Genomic DNA, 14469 nt, shown 5'->3' with positions numbered 1-14469 from the left:
CATGCTGGGAGTTGTAGTTTTACAACAGCTGGAGGCACACAGGTTGGGAAACACTGGCTTCGTGCGCTGGTTTCATCAGCTGCTGTGTAGTACTTTATGGAAATGAACACTTTCCATTTGTCCTATCGGTAACATGTAATACCAGGGAGTAAACAAGCGCCCAGGTATAATGTGAGAAGTGTCACTGTTTATGTAAGAGACTGTTTCCCATCATGGCCTCTGTACATACCTGAAGACTGCAGTCACTTGGCATTTAGGTTGTGACCTGTAACATTTATACTATTTCTGTGTCATTTTATGTGGCAACTGGATATAATGCCAGTGTTGTGTAATCGTAGAAACCGGTCATGTCACAGCCTGTATCTGTCCTACGAGTCTTCCCTTCCCTGATTGTACATTATGTCTTAGGCCGGGTTCGCACCACGTTTTTACAATACAGTTCCCGTATCAGGTTTTTGCTTAAAAAAAAAAACTGATTCCTCAAAACCTGACTAAACTGTATCAAAACGTGTACAAATTTTAATCTGTATACGGTTTGAAAAATGATGTCCGGTTGCATCAGTTTTTTAAGAAAAAAACGTATACATTTTTAACGTTTCATTCCATTATAAATAAAGTTTCACTTGTTTGATTGAAATTCCACGGTTCTGTACGGTTCCCATTGACTCCCATGTTAAAAAAAAAAAAAAAAAAAAAAAAAAAAAAAAGCGTATATGGTTTCAATACGGTTTTTCACCCGGACTAAAAACCGTGGTAGGTTACGGTTTTGGGTACGGGAAAAAAACTGACAAAACCGTACAGGATGCAAAACGGACACAATCGGATGTATCTTTTGGCGTACGGTTTTCAATGGAGGGTCAATGCGTACGTTTTTTATATGGTCCTGTACGGTTTTCAAATTGAAAACGTGTACAGGAACTGTATTGCAAAAATGTGGTGTGAACCCGGCCTTACTGTAGTCTCTGTGTTTTACAACCAGTGTGCCTCAAGCTGTTGCAAAACTACTACTCCCAGCATACCGGACAGCCTTTTATTCTCCGGTACCAAGTGTCAAAGAGGCGTTCCCAAGCCTCTTAAAGGGGTACTCCCCTGGAATACATTTTTTGTTAAATCAACTGGAGCCAGAAAGTTAAACAAATTTGTAAATTACTTCTATTTAAAATATTAATCCTTCCAGTACTTGTCAGCTGCTATATGCTCCACTGGAAGTTCTTTTCTTTTTGAATTTCCTTTCTGTCTGACCACAGTGCTCTCTGCTGACACCTCTGTCTGTCTCAGGAACTGTCCGGAGCAGGATAGGTTTACTATGGGGATTTGCTCCTACTCTGGACAGTTCCTAAAATGGACAGAGGTGTCAGCAGAGAGCACTGTGGTCAGACAGAAAGGGAATTCAAAAAGCAAACAACTTCCTGTGGAAGATACAGCAGTTGATAAGTGCTGGAAGGATTAAGATTGTTTTAATAGAAGTAATTTACAAATCTGTTTTAACTTTCTGGCCCCAGTTGAAAAGTTTTCCACCGGAGTACCCCTTTAAGATTTCTCCTGACTGGACTAAGGGGCCTAGGTCCAGCCCTGAAAAACAACCCCACAGCCTCCACGAAACTTCACAGCCGGCACAATGCAGTCAGGCAGGTAACGTTCTCCTGGCATTTGGCAAACCCAGACTCGCCCCTGAGATGCCAGATAGAAGTGCGATTCATCACTACACAGAAGATGTTCTCATTAGCCCACACACCACTCCATCTGACGCCTGGCATTGTGCTGGCCGGTATCTCCTCGGCCATGGAAACCCATGCCATTTTTTGCCCTGATTTTAAAGGGGTATTCCGGCTTTATACATCTTATCCAAAGGATAGGGGATAAGATGTATGATCGCAGGGGTCCCACCGCTGTGGACCACCACGATCTCGTTGCATCCCCCAGCATCCTGTGCCAGGCCCTGCCTCAGAGACGGGGACGTGACGTCACGCCACACCCCCCTCCATTCATGTCTATGGGAGGGGGCGTCACGCCACACCTTCTCCATTCATGTCTATGGGAGGGGGCGTCACGCCACACCTTCTCCATTCATGTCTATGGGAGGGGGCATCACGCCACACCTTCTCCATTCATGTCTATGGGAGGGGGCGTCACGCCACACCCCCCTCCATTCATGTCTATGGGAGGGGGCGTCACGCCACACCTCCTCCATTCATGTCTATGGAAGGGGGCGTCACGCCACACCTCCTCCATTCATGTCTATGGGAGGGGGCGTCACGCCACACCTTCTCCATTCATGTCTATGGGAGGGGGCGTCACGCCACACCTTCTCCATTCATGTCTATGGGAGGGGGCGTCACGCCACACCTCCTCCATTCATGTCTATGGGAGGGGGCGTCACGCCACACCTTCTCCATTCATGTCTATGGGAGGGGGCGTCACGCCACACCTCCTCCATTCATGTCTATAAGTTGTAGTTTTGCAACAGCTGGAGGTTCACTGCTTGGGAAACACTGATATAAGCTATGTGTATGTGGTTTGGTTTTATGGAGTGGTTTATGGTTGAATATCCGACAATCTGACACCCTGAGCATCATTGAGTTTGCTGGACCATGGGGATTTTCTCTATCAAACCTCACGCTCATTTATTGTGCTTTGTGTAGTATCTACCCCCCCCCCCCCCCCCTTCTTAGGTCCCATGCCCACTAAGTATTTGCCTAGCAGAATTTCACCCCAGAATTCCGCTCAGAAAATCTGGTGCAGCAGCTCGGACAGCATCAGTGCTCCCATAAAAATCAATAGAGCGCGTGCACTCAGTATACGACACGCGGTCCTCGCTGAGAGAGTCGGGGTCCCAGCGGTCGGAAACCCTTGAGATCAGAGGAAAGAATGGATCTTGTGCCTTCTACTGCACATGCTACTCACTATAAGGCTACATTCACACCACGTTTTTGCTATACAGTTTTCGTATCAGGTTTTTGATGAAAAAACGGATTCCTCAAAACCGGATTAAACTGTATCAAAATGTGTGTACAAATTTTAACCTGTATACGGTTTGAAAAATTATGTCACTCAATTATGAATAAAGTTTCACTTGTTTGATTGAAATTCCATGAAAGAAAACTGTCAAAAAAATAAAAAGTCAAAAACCGTATGGTGAAAACCGGATAGAACCATGCGCACATACAGTTCTCTACGGTTCTGATTGACTCCCATGTAAAAAAAAAAAAAAAAAACATACGGTTTAAAGGGGTACTCCGGTGGAATTTTTTTTTTTATTTATTTTTTTTTATCAACTGGTGCCAGAAAGTTGAACAGATTTGTAAATTACTTCTATTCAAAAATCTTTATCCTTCCAGTACTTATTAGCTGCTGAATACTACAGAGGAAATTCTTTTCTTTTTGGAACACAGAGCTCTCTGCTGACATCATGAGCACAATGCTCTCTACTGACACCTCTGTCCATTTTAAGAACTATCCAGAGTAGGAGAAAATCCCCATAGCAAACATATGCTGCTCTGGACAGTTCCTAAAATGGACAAAGATGTCAGCAGAGAGCACTGTGCTCGTGATGTCAGCAGAGAGCTCTGTGTTCCAAAAAGAAAAGCATTTCCTCTGTAGTATTCAGCAGCTAAGGCTTCTTTCACACTACAAAATCCTCCGTTTTTAAACATCCGTAGGAAGATCCGTGTGAAAATCAGCTGAAAACGGCAGTAACAAAATCCTATACGTCTGTTAGAAAATCCCATCGTAGTCTATGGGATTTTCTAATATCCGTATGAATCCATTATAGTCCGATATTGATAACGGACGTTAGTTTGTTATGGAAGATAGTTACTGACAAAAACTGTTCATGAACTATTTCTTCCGTAACTATCTTCCGTTACAAACTAACGTCTGTTATCAATAAACGGACTATAATGGATTCATACGGATATTAGAAAATCACATAGACTACAATGGGATTTTCTAACAGACGTATAGGATTTTGTTACTGCCGTTTTCAGCTGATTTTCACACGGATCTTCCTACGGATGTTTAAAATTGTAGTGTGAAAGCAGCCTAATAAGTACTGGAAGGATTGAGATTTTTCAATAGAAGTACCATATTTTTCGTCCTATAGGACACACCGGCGTATAAGACGCACCCAATTTATAGGGGCAAAATCTAAAAAAAATAAGGATTTTGAACCCAATAGTGGTCTTCAACCTGCGGACCTCCAGATGTTGCAAAACTACAACTCCCAGCATGCCCGGACAGCCGTTGGCTGTCCGGGCATGCTGGGAGTTGTAGTTTTGCAACATCTGGAGGTCCGCAGGTTGAAGACCACTGCATAGGAGGTAATACTCACGTGTCCCCGCCGCTCCGGACCCGTCACCGCTGCCCTGGATGTCGCTCCATCGCGGTCGCCATGTCCCCGTCGCTCCGGAACGGAGAAGACATCGAGGAGGCAGGTAGGGTCCCTCCCGGTGTCCTGTAAGCACTAACCCGGCTATTCAGTCGGGCTGTTCGGGACCGCCGCCGTGAAATCGCTGCGGTCCCGAACAGCCCGACTGAACAGCCGGGTTAGTGTCACTTTCGCTTCAGATGCGGCGGTCAGCTTTGATCGCCGCGTCTGAAGGGTTAATACAGGGCAGCACCGCGATCGGTGATGTCCTGTATTAGCCGCGGGTCCCGGCCGTTGATGGCCGCAGGGACCGCCGCGATAGGGGTGTATTCGCCGTATAAGACGCACAAACTTTTTCCCCCCAGTTTTGGGGAAGAAAAATTGCGTCTTATACGGCGAAAAATACGGTAATTTACAAATCTGTTTAACTTTCTGGCACCAGTTGACTTTAAAAAAAATAAAGTTTTCCACCGGAGTACCCCCTTTAATACGTTTTTTCACCTGGACCAAAAACCGTGGTAGGCTATGGTTTTGGGTATGGGAAAAAAAATGGACAAAACCGCACAAGACGCAAAACGGACACAACCGGATCCATCTCTTGACATACGGTTTTCAATGGAGAGTCAATGTATACGGTTTTCAATACGGTTCCGTACGGTTTTTTACATTGAAAAGGTATACGGGAACTGTACTGCAAAAACGTGGTGTGAATGCAGCCTAAACGGGGTCAACTTGAGAAGATCGGGAGGGGTTCCAGCAGTCGGACCCCTCACCCCCCCCCCCCCCGCGATCTGCTACTTATACATTATCCTGTGTATAGCTTTAGTCCAACAGTTGCTCAAAAAAAAAATGAAGATGTAGTATAATAAAAAAATGTTGCGGAGTGAATTTGCTTTTCTAGATAGATGATTTGATCTGAATACCTGTCACCTCAGGGTGGAGGCTGCTGGGAGTTCCCATCTGAAGTGACATGTAGAGGTGTGGGGGATGATTAAGGTAGGGCAGCATGTTGCAAGTCACTACTAAATGGAGATTATCTGGGTATTGTGCATGTGAATGGACGTGTGATTGATGTGCTGAGATTTCTATTTCGGTACACCCGTTCCTGGGCAGCGCTGCCTTCTTCACGTGTAATCTTGTATGTGACATTGTCCTTAAATGGGGTACTCCGGTGGAAACCATTTTTTATTTATTTTTTTAAATCGACTGGTGACAGAAAGTTAAATAGACTTGTAAATTACTTCTATTAAAAAAAAAAATCTTAACCCTTCCAGTACTTTTTAGCAGCTGTATGCTACAGAGGAAATTCTTTTCTTTTTTGTCCTGTCCACAGTGCTCTCTGCTGACACCTCTGTCCGTGTCAGGAACTGTCCAGAGCAGCATAGGTTTGCAAACGGGATTTCCTCCTGCTCTGGACAGTTCCTGATACGGGCATCAGGTGTCAGCACAGAGCACTGTGGACAAGACAAAAAAGAAATTCAAAAAAGAAAATAATTTCCGCTGTAGCATACAGCTGCTAAGAAGTACTGGAAGGATAAAGATCTTTTTTTAATAGAAATCATTTACAAATCTGTTTTAACTTTTCTGGCACCAGTTGATTTAAAAAAAAATTCCGTTAAAGGGGTACTCCGGTATAAAACTATATATATATATATATATATATATATATATATATATTTATTTTCGGTATATAAAAAAAAAAAAATATATATATATATATATATATATATATATATATATATATATATATATATATATATATATAAATATATTTTTTTATATACCGAAAATAAATAAATATATATATATATATATATATATATATATATATATATATATATAATATATAATATATATATATTTTTTTTTTTTTTTAAGTCAACTGGTGCCAGAAAGTTAAACAGATTTCTAAATGGCTTCTATTAAAAGATCTTTACCCTTCCAGTACTTTTTAGCAGCTGTATGCTACAGAGGAAATTCTTTAACGCAGATGTGATGGGGTCCGTCGGGTGTCTGTTATTTTAGAAGAATTGAGCGACAAGAGTTTCCTTTAGCGGAGCTCGTGCTAATGAGAACGAGCATTTACACCAGTGTTTTTGTACCATGGTACCTCCAGCTGTTGCAAAACTACAACTCCCAGCATGCCCGGACAGCCGAAGGCTGTCCGGGCATGCTGGGAGTTGTAGTTTTGCAACATCTGGAGGCACTTTGCTTTAACCCCAAACCAATAGGTTGTGCATTTATATTCCAGGGGGGAGATTTATCAAAACCTGTCCAGAGCGGAGTTACCCATAGCAACCAACCAGATCGCTTCTTTCATTTTGCAGAGGCCTTTTCAAAAAATGAAAGAAGCAATCTGATTGGTTGCTGTGGGCAACTCAGCAACTTTTCCTCTGGACAGGTTTTGATTTACTCACCCCCCTCCCGGTGTATACCTGCGCTTGTGTAATGATATCTAGGGCCGGTGCAGGGACATTTCCTCATGTTATCACCCCTCTTACCACTGAGATGACAAAAACTTCATAAGGCTGGGTTCACACCACTTTTTTGCCATACTGTTTTCAATCAGTTTTTCTAAAGAAAACCATATGGCAAAAAAAAAAAGGATGGAAATGCATGGGAAAAAATAAACTGTATGCGTTTTTTAAACCGTATACTGTTTTTAAAAGGTTCCATCTGTTTTTAATACATTTTTGAAATTTTTACTTAAGGATGCAAAGTAAAAACCGTATACATGTGCGTTTCCCATTGACGTCCATGTTAAAAAACAAAAAACAAAAAAAAAACACTTATGCAGTTGCAATACGGTTTCTAACCCGGAGACAAAACCGTAGTCAACCACTGTTGTATAATGAAACGTATAAGGGAACCGTACTTGAAAAACGTGGTGTGAACCCAGCCTTACAAAACATAGGGGGAGATTTATCAAAACCTGTCTAGAGGACAAGTTGCTGAGTTGCCCATAGCAACCAATCAGATCGCGTCTTTCAGTTTTGAAAAGGCCTCTGAGAAATGAAAGAAGCGATCTGATTGGTTGCTATGGGCAACTTTTCCTCTGGACAGGTTTTTATAAATCTCCCCCCAATGATTTACAATCATTGGCGCCTTCCTGCAGCTTTGATTCAAAGTGCCGGGAGGCATTTTTACAGTGTAAAAAATAAAATAAAAATCAAGCTAAATTATAAAATAAAAATTGTAAAAATAAATAAATAAATAAAATATATATAATTTTTTTTCCATTTATTTATTTTTTTTTTTTTTGTACAATTTTTATTTTATAATTTAGCTTGATTTTTTGTCTGCTCGTCAGGAGTGTGTTTTAGCAATGACAAGTATTTTCTTCTGTCTCCAGAAACTGGTGTTGACCAGCAGCGCCAGTGTTGTATTTGAAGGCACAGACATCAAGAACGGAACCGAGGACCTTCCGTATGCTGAAAAGCCCATTGACTACTATACAGAGACGAAGATACTGCAAGAAAAGGTGAAACGGCACAAAAATCCTGATATGTGGATGAAATTGAGTTTTCATTGTTGTTTTGATACCTGTTAATAAGAGTTTCACCTTCCGATTTCAGTACCCCATAGTGACAAAGCGAGAACAGAACATTAGAAATCTTTGCTACCGTATATACTCGAGTATAAGCCGACCCAAATATAAGCCGAGGCCCCTAATTTCACCCCAAAAACCCAGGAAAAGTTATTGACTCGACTATAAGCCTAGGGTGGGAAATACATCATCCCCCCCATGTAATCATCCAGACCCCCGTCATTAACACCCTCATCATCATCACCCTGTCATCATCCCCCCTTCATCATTACCCTGTCATCATCCCCCCTTCATCATTAAACTGTCATCATCCCCCCTTATCATCACCCTGTCATCATCCCCCCTTCATCATCACACCCTGTCATCATCCCCCCTTCATCATCACACCCTGTCATCATCCCCCCTTCATCATCACCGCCTGTCATCATCCCCCCTTCATCATCACCGCCTGTCATCATCCCCCCTTCATCATTACCCTGTCATCATCCCCCCTTCATCATCACCACCTGTCATCATCCCCCTGTCATCATCCCACACCCCCTTCATCATCCCCCTGTCATCATCACCGCCTGTCATCATCCCACCCCCCCTTCATCATCACCGCCTGTCATCATCCCCCCCGCCGTTCATCATCACCGCCTGTCATCATACCACACCCCCCTTCATCATCACCATCTGTCATCATCCCTCCCCCCCCCCCTCCCTTCATCATTACCGCCTGTCAATGTCTGAACAGTGGTCTTCAACCTGCGGACCTCCAGATGTTTCAAAACTACAACTCCCAGCATGCCCGGACAGCCATCAGCTGTAGTTTTGAAACATCTGGAGGTCCGCAGGTTGAAGACCACTGTGGCCTTCATCATCATCCAGACCCCCCACTCCACCCCCTTTAGTTTTGTACTCACCTCCCCTCGGCAGGAAGGAAGGGTGAGCTGGTCCGGGCCATCTGTGCTGCAGGGACCGTCCTGTGGGGAGGGATAGTCGTTCCGGGCTGTCCATCTTCACCGGGGGGGGGCCTCTTCTCCGGGCTTCGGCCCCGGAATTGTGACATTGCCTTGACGACGACGCACAGGGATGTTCATGCGCAACGTCACTGTGCGTCATCGTCGTTAAGGCAACGTCACTATTCCGGGCCCGAAGCGTGGAGAAGAGGCCCCCCTGGTAAAGATGGACAGCCCGGAACGACTATCCCTCCCCACCGGACGGTCCCTGCAGCACAGATGGCCCGGACCAGCTCACCCTTCCTTCCCGCCGAGGGGAGGTGAGTACAAAACTAAAGGGGGTGGGGGTCTGGATGATGACGAAGGCCGCAGTGGTCTTCAACCTGCGGACCTCCAGATTTTTCAAAACTACAACTCCCAGCATGCCCGGACAGCCGATGGCTGGTCCGCAAGTTGAAGACCACTGAGGGCGGAGAGTTCATTCGAGTATAAGCCGAGGGGGGTGTTGAAAAACTCTACTTATACTCGAGTATATACGGTAATTTAATGAAAACCTAAATATTGCAGTGACAGAAGTATTCATACCCTTTACTCAGAACTTAGTTGAAGCCCCTTTGGCAGTGATTCCAGCCTACTTGGGGATGAGGCCACAAGGTTTACACACCAGGATTTGGGGATTTTCTGCCATTCTTCTCTGTAGATCCTCACAAGCTCTGTCAGGTTGGATGGGGACCATCAGTGGAAGCCATTTTCATGTGTCTCCAGAGATGTTCCATTGGGTTTGGGCTCTTGCTGGGCCACTCAAGGACATTCAATGAGTTGCCCCTAACCAGCTCCTGTATTGGATGTGTTCGTGGGACTGTTTTCCTCTGTTCTCATGATCAGGGGAGACCCACACCGATCAGGTTGTTATCCCCTATCCTGTGGAGATGAGAATAACCTGTTTTAAGTGTATGATCACAGTGAGGAATTGACAAGGAATTCTATTTGTCAGGAATTTCTGCCATTCAGCCAATTTCTACTCAATTTCTACTTGACGTAAAATTGGGGTGGGATTCTGTGTGTATTTTCAGTGCAGAATTCAAGAGGTGAAATCAGTAAAATGCTGACCAGAACGTGTGTAAATTAATTGTATGTATCAATGGAAATCAAATGTATCAACCCATGGAGGTCTGGATATGGAGTCACACTCAGAATCACAGTGGAAAACCGCACTACCGGCTGATCCAACTTTATGTAATGTCCTTAAAACAAGTCACAATGAGGCTCAGTAGTGTGTGTGGCCTCCACGTGCCCATATGACCTCCCTACAACACCTGGGCATGCTCCTGATGAGGTGGAGGATGGTCTCCTGAGGGATGTCCTCCCAGACCTGGACTAAAGCATCCACCAACTCCTGGACAGTCTGTGGTGCAACGTGGCGTTGGTGGATGGAGCGAGACATGATGTCCCAAGTCCAGGGAACGGGCGGGCCAGTCCATAGCATCAATGCCTTCCTCTTGCAGGAACTGCTGACACACTCCAGCCACATGAGGTCTAGCATTGTCTTGTATTAGGAGGAACCCAGGGCCAACCGCACCAGCATATGGTCTCACAAGGGGTCTGAGGATCTCATCTCGATACCTAATGGCAGTCAGGCTACCTCTGGTAAGCACATGGAGGGCTGTGTGGCCCCCCCAAAGAAATGCCACCCCACACCATTACTGACCCACTGCCAAACCGGTCATGCTGGAGGATCCTGCAGGCAGCAGAACATTCTCCACGGCATCCCCAGACTTTGTCAAGTCTGTCACATGTGCTCAGTGTGAACCTGCTTTCATCTGTGAAGAGCACAGGGTGCCAGTGGCAAATTTGCCAATCGTGGTGTTCTCTGGCAAATGCCAAACGTCCTGCACGGATTTGGACTGTAAGCACAACCCCCACCTGTGGACGTCGGGCCCTCATACCACCCTCATGGAGTCTGTTTCTGACTGTTTGAGTGGACACATGCACATTTGTTGCCTGCTGGAGGTCATTTTGCAGGGCTCTGGCAGAGCTCCTCCTGCTCCTCCTTGCACAAAGGCGGAGGTAGCGGTCCTGCTGCTGGGTTGTTGCCCCCCTCCGGCCTCCTCCACTTCTCCTGATGTACTGGCCGGTCTCCTGGTAGCGCCTCCATGCTCTGGACACTACGCTGACAGACACAGCAAACCTTCTTGCCACAGCTCGCATTGATGTGCCATCCTGGATGAGCTGCACTACCTGAGCCACTTGTGTGGGTTGTAGACTCCGTCTTATGCTACCACTAGAGTGAAAGCACCGCCAGCATTCAAAAGTGACCAAAACATCAGCCAAGAAGAATAGGAACTAAGAAGTGGTCTGTGGTCACCACCTGCAGAACCACTCCTTTATTGGGGGTGTCATACTAATTGACAGGCACTAACTGTCCGGGCATGCTGGGAGTTGTAGTTTTGCCACAGCTGGAGGCACGCTGGTTGGGAAACACTGAATTAGAGAAAATGAAGTTATGTATTACCACTATATCTTAACCATCACTATATTGTTATAATCTGTTTCAGGAGGTTTTGGCATCAAATGACCCAGCCAATAACTTACTGACTGTGGCGATTCGCCCTCACGGCATCTTTGGCCCAAGAGACCCACAGCTCATTCCTATAATGGTGGAGACGGCAAAAAGTGGCAAGATGAAAGTCATGATAGGGTAAGTGCTGACGTCTGTACCAAGCTCTAACCCCTTTTAGTATCTTTATTCTGCCTTATCCGTTTAGACTGGCCTTGGGTGCCGATCGGGCAAAGCGCTGCTTTTTTTTCTGGGCGGTGATTGGTTGCTTGTTTCTCATATTTGCCTTTTTTTTGTTTCGTTTTTTTTGGGTAAATGATTCCAATTTGTGTAATATTTCTGTATATTTATTATTTTATTCCTTTTAGAAATGGGAAAAATTTGGTGGATTTCACGTATGTGGAGAATGTAGTACACGGCCATATCCTGGCAGCTGAATATCTACAGAAGGACTCTCCTCTTTGTGGAAAGGTATGGGATTTGCTTGTTGTTAAAGCATTAAAGGGGTACTCCAGTGGAAAACATTTTTTTTTTTTTTTTTTTTTTTTTAATCAACTGGTGCCAGAAAGTTAAACAGATTTGTAAATAACTTCTATTAAAAAATCTTAATCCTTCCAGTACTTATCAGCTGCTGTTATGAACCACAGGAAGTTCTTTTCTTTTTGAATTTGCTTTCTGCCTGACCACAGTGCTCTCTGCTGACACTTCTGTCCATTTTAGGAACTGTCCACAGCAGGATAGGTTTTCTATGGGGATTTGCTCCTACTCTGGACAGTTCCTAAAATGGACAGAGGTGTCAGCAGAGAGCCCTGTGGTCAGGCAGAAAGCAAATTCAAAAAGAAAAGAACTTCCCGTGGATCATAAAAGCAGATGATAAGTACTGGAAGGATTAAGATTTTTTAATAGAAGTATTTTACAAATCTATTTAAAAAAAAATGTTTTCCAGTGGAGCACCCCTTTAATTTCTGCTTTGGCTTTAAAAAGGTATCTACATCCTATGTATCAGGGTGGATGTGGCCGATTGCAGACAGTCACAGTGCAGCTTTAATTGGTTGCTATGGGCAACAACACAGGCAGCCTTTCTTGTAGGCCTCATTCACTTCTATGCTGGATGATCCATCACAGATTCTAAAATCCCAGACAAAATGGCGCTATTTTATTTTTTCTAGTAAAAGGTTGGCCCCCATGATAGAAACCTGATGATTGGCAACCCAATAACCATTAAAGTCAGTGGGGTATTCCCTAATCTAGCGTTCTTTGTAGAGGGAGCAGTGGCAGCTGTGCTAGTTTAGCGCATACTGAGTGCAATTGACCCGCTAAAGCGCTGTTCTAATGCAAAGACTAGAAAGATTGGCATGTAAATACTGTAAACTACAGTGTTTCCCAACCAGAGAGCCCCCAGCTGTTGCAAAACTACTATTCCCAACATGCTGGGAGATGTAGTTTTGCAACAGCTGGAGGCACACTGGTTGGTAAACGCTGATCTAGTATATCCAGCTTGAGCACACTGACCATCCTGCAACTGTAATTGTCCTGTTACTATTAAAAACCCAGTGACTGGTAATAGGAATCTGTTTCTAGTCTGGAATAAATGGTGATATATAGGTATGTGTGTGATTTGTTTCTGTTCCCTTTATTTCAGGCATACCACATCACAAACGATGAGCCCATTCCATTCTGGACATTCATTTCCCGGGTCCTGGTTGGCCTAAACTATGAAGCCCCCAAGTACAAGATTCCCTATTGGTTGGCCTATTACCTGGCAGTGTTTGTCTCTTTCCTGGTGTTCATCCTCAGTCCAATTGTCACCATTAAGCCAACCTTTACACCCATGAGAGTTGCCCTGGCTGGAACCTACCACTATTACAGCTGTGAGAGGGCCAAGAAGGACATGGGCTACAAGCCGGTGGTCAGTCTGGACAAAGCTATAGAGAAAGCCGTCCAAAGCTATCCACATCTGAGGAGACCCAGTTAGTAGGGGGGCGGGGCTTGGAAGATGCCTCAATGGATATCCGTTATGTAAAATATTTTCTACAAGTCATTGAAGAAGTGGTGATGCTGCCAGTAGTGACCAGGAGACATGTAGATCCAACATGGAGACATTTACTATAGAAAACTCCTTCTAGACCTAGTTTTCTAGGTCTTTTTGTTTTTATGGAAATTTAAAGGGTAAACATATAAAAATAAACAACGTAAGTGTTAGAAACAGCTTCCATAACTTGGAGAGAAAATGAAAAAAAAATGCTATAAATCCAGAAAGAAGATGTCCAGCACATTGGGTTCAATAAAACAGGAGAACCATCTCATGGAAACAGCAACTGAGATGCAAACTCCGACGTGTTTTGGATGCACTTAGACGCTTAGTCGTGCCATGAGTAAGGGTCCAAGCAGATCCGGAACATGTCGACATTTCAGGTGCTGTTTCCACAAGAGGATACATTAAAGTATTCCTTTTTTATATTGCCCCCAATGTTGAGCATCATCATCTTTCTGGATTTCACTGAACTCTTCTGGAGCTGTTGAACAATTTGATTGTTGGAAAATGCTGTAAATTGGTTACTATAGGCAACATCACATTTATTCTTCTTAATCAGTGGGCCTCCGACTTTTAATTTAAGGACACATTTTTAATGCAGTTCATTCTTTTTTCATTTTTTTCTGTAATTTAACTGTAAATGTTCATATTGAATATAACATTCCTTAATATTGAATTATTATTAAACAGTGTAAAACATCTAAGATTTTTGGCTATGAACCATTTTGTGTGTTTTGTCACTTTGCATAGATTTTTATTTCCCAATCTCACTGGAAATATTTTTCTTGATATTTTACATAGGATTTTTAACTTTTTTTTTTTTTTTTTTCATGGCTACCAGTAAATTTGTATAATATCAAATCCTTCCTTTACTTTGAGTCCATATTTACAGGGAGTGCAATTGTTGAGGATTTTCAGCGCTGAATTCTGTAGATTGTCGCAAAGGTTGGAGCAGCAATCTTGGTGAGAGAGATGGCCAAGAACCTAATGGTCATTCTTTTTCAGAGGCCTTTTTAAAAATGA

General features: G+C 43.8%; 1 protein-coding gene across 1 annotated transcript in view; it reads left to right on the top strand.

Annotated features, from left to right (window-relative positions):
- The window catches only part of NSDHL (NAD(P) dependent steroid dehydrogenase-like), a 37869-nt gene extending 23724 nt beyond the window's left edge, over positions 1-14145 (top strand). Inside the window, exons 5-8 of the mRNA XM_056537694.1 lie at positions 7719-7847; positions 11410-11552; positions 11780-11882; positions 13054-14145. Coding sequence (XP_056393669.1) covers positions 7719-7847; positions 11410-11552; positions 11780-11882; positions 13054-13386 — 708 coding nt within the window. The 3' untranslated portion in view covers positions 13387-14145. The remainder of the gene's footprint in view (positions 1-7718; positions 7848-11409; positions 11553-11779; positions 11883-13053) is intronic.
- The last annotated feature ends 324 nt before the right edge of the window (positions 14146-14469 follow it).

Source organism: Hyla sarda, chromosome 9, assembly GCF_029499605.1.
Source record: "Hyla sarda isolate aHylSar1 chromosome 9, aHylSar1.hap1, whole genome shotgun sequence".
Taxonomy (NCBI): Eukaryota; Metazoa; Chordata; class Amphibia; order Anura; family Hylidae; genus Hyla; species Hyla sarda.
The sequence above is the reverse complement of the archived record's forward strand: the minus strand, read 5'-3'. Positions and strand labels throughout refer to the sequence as shown.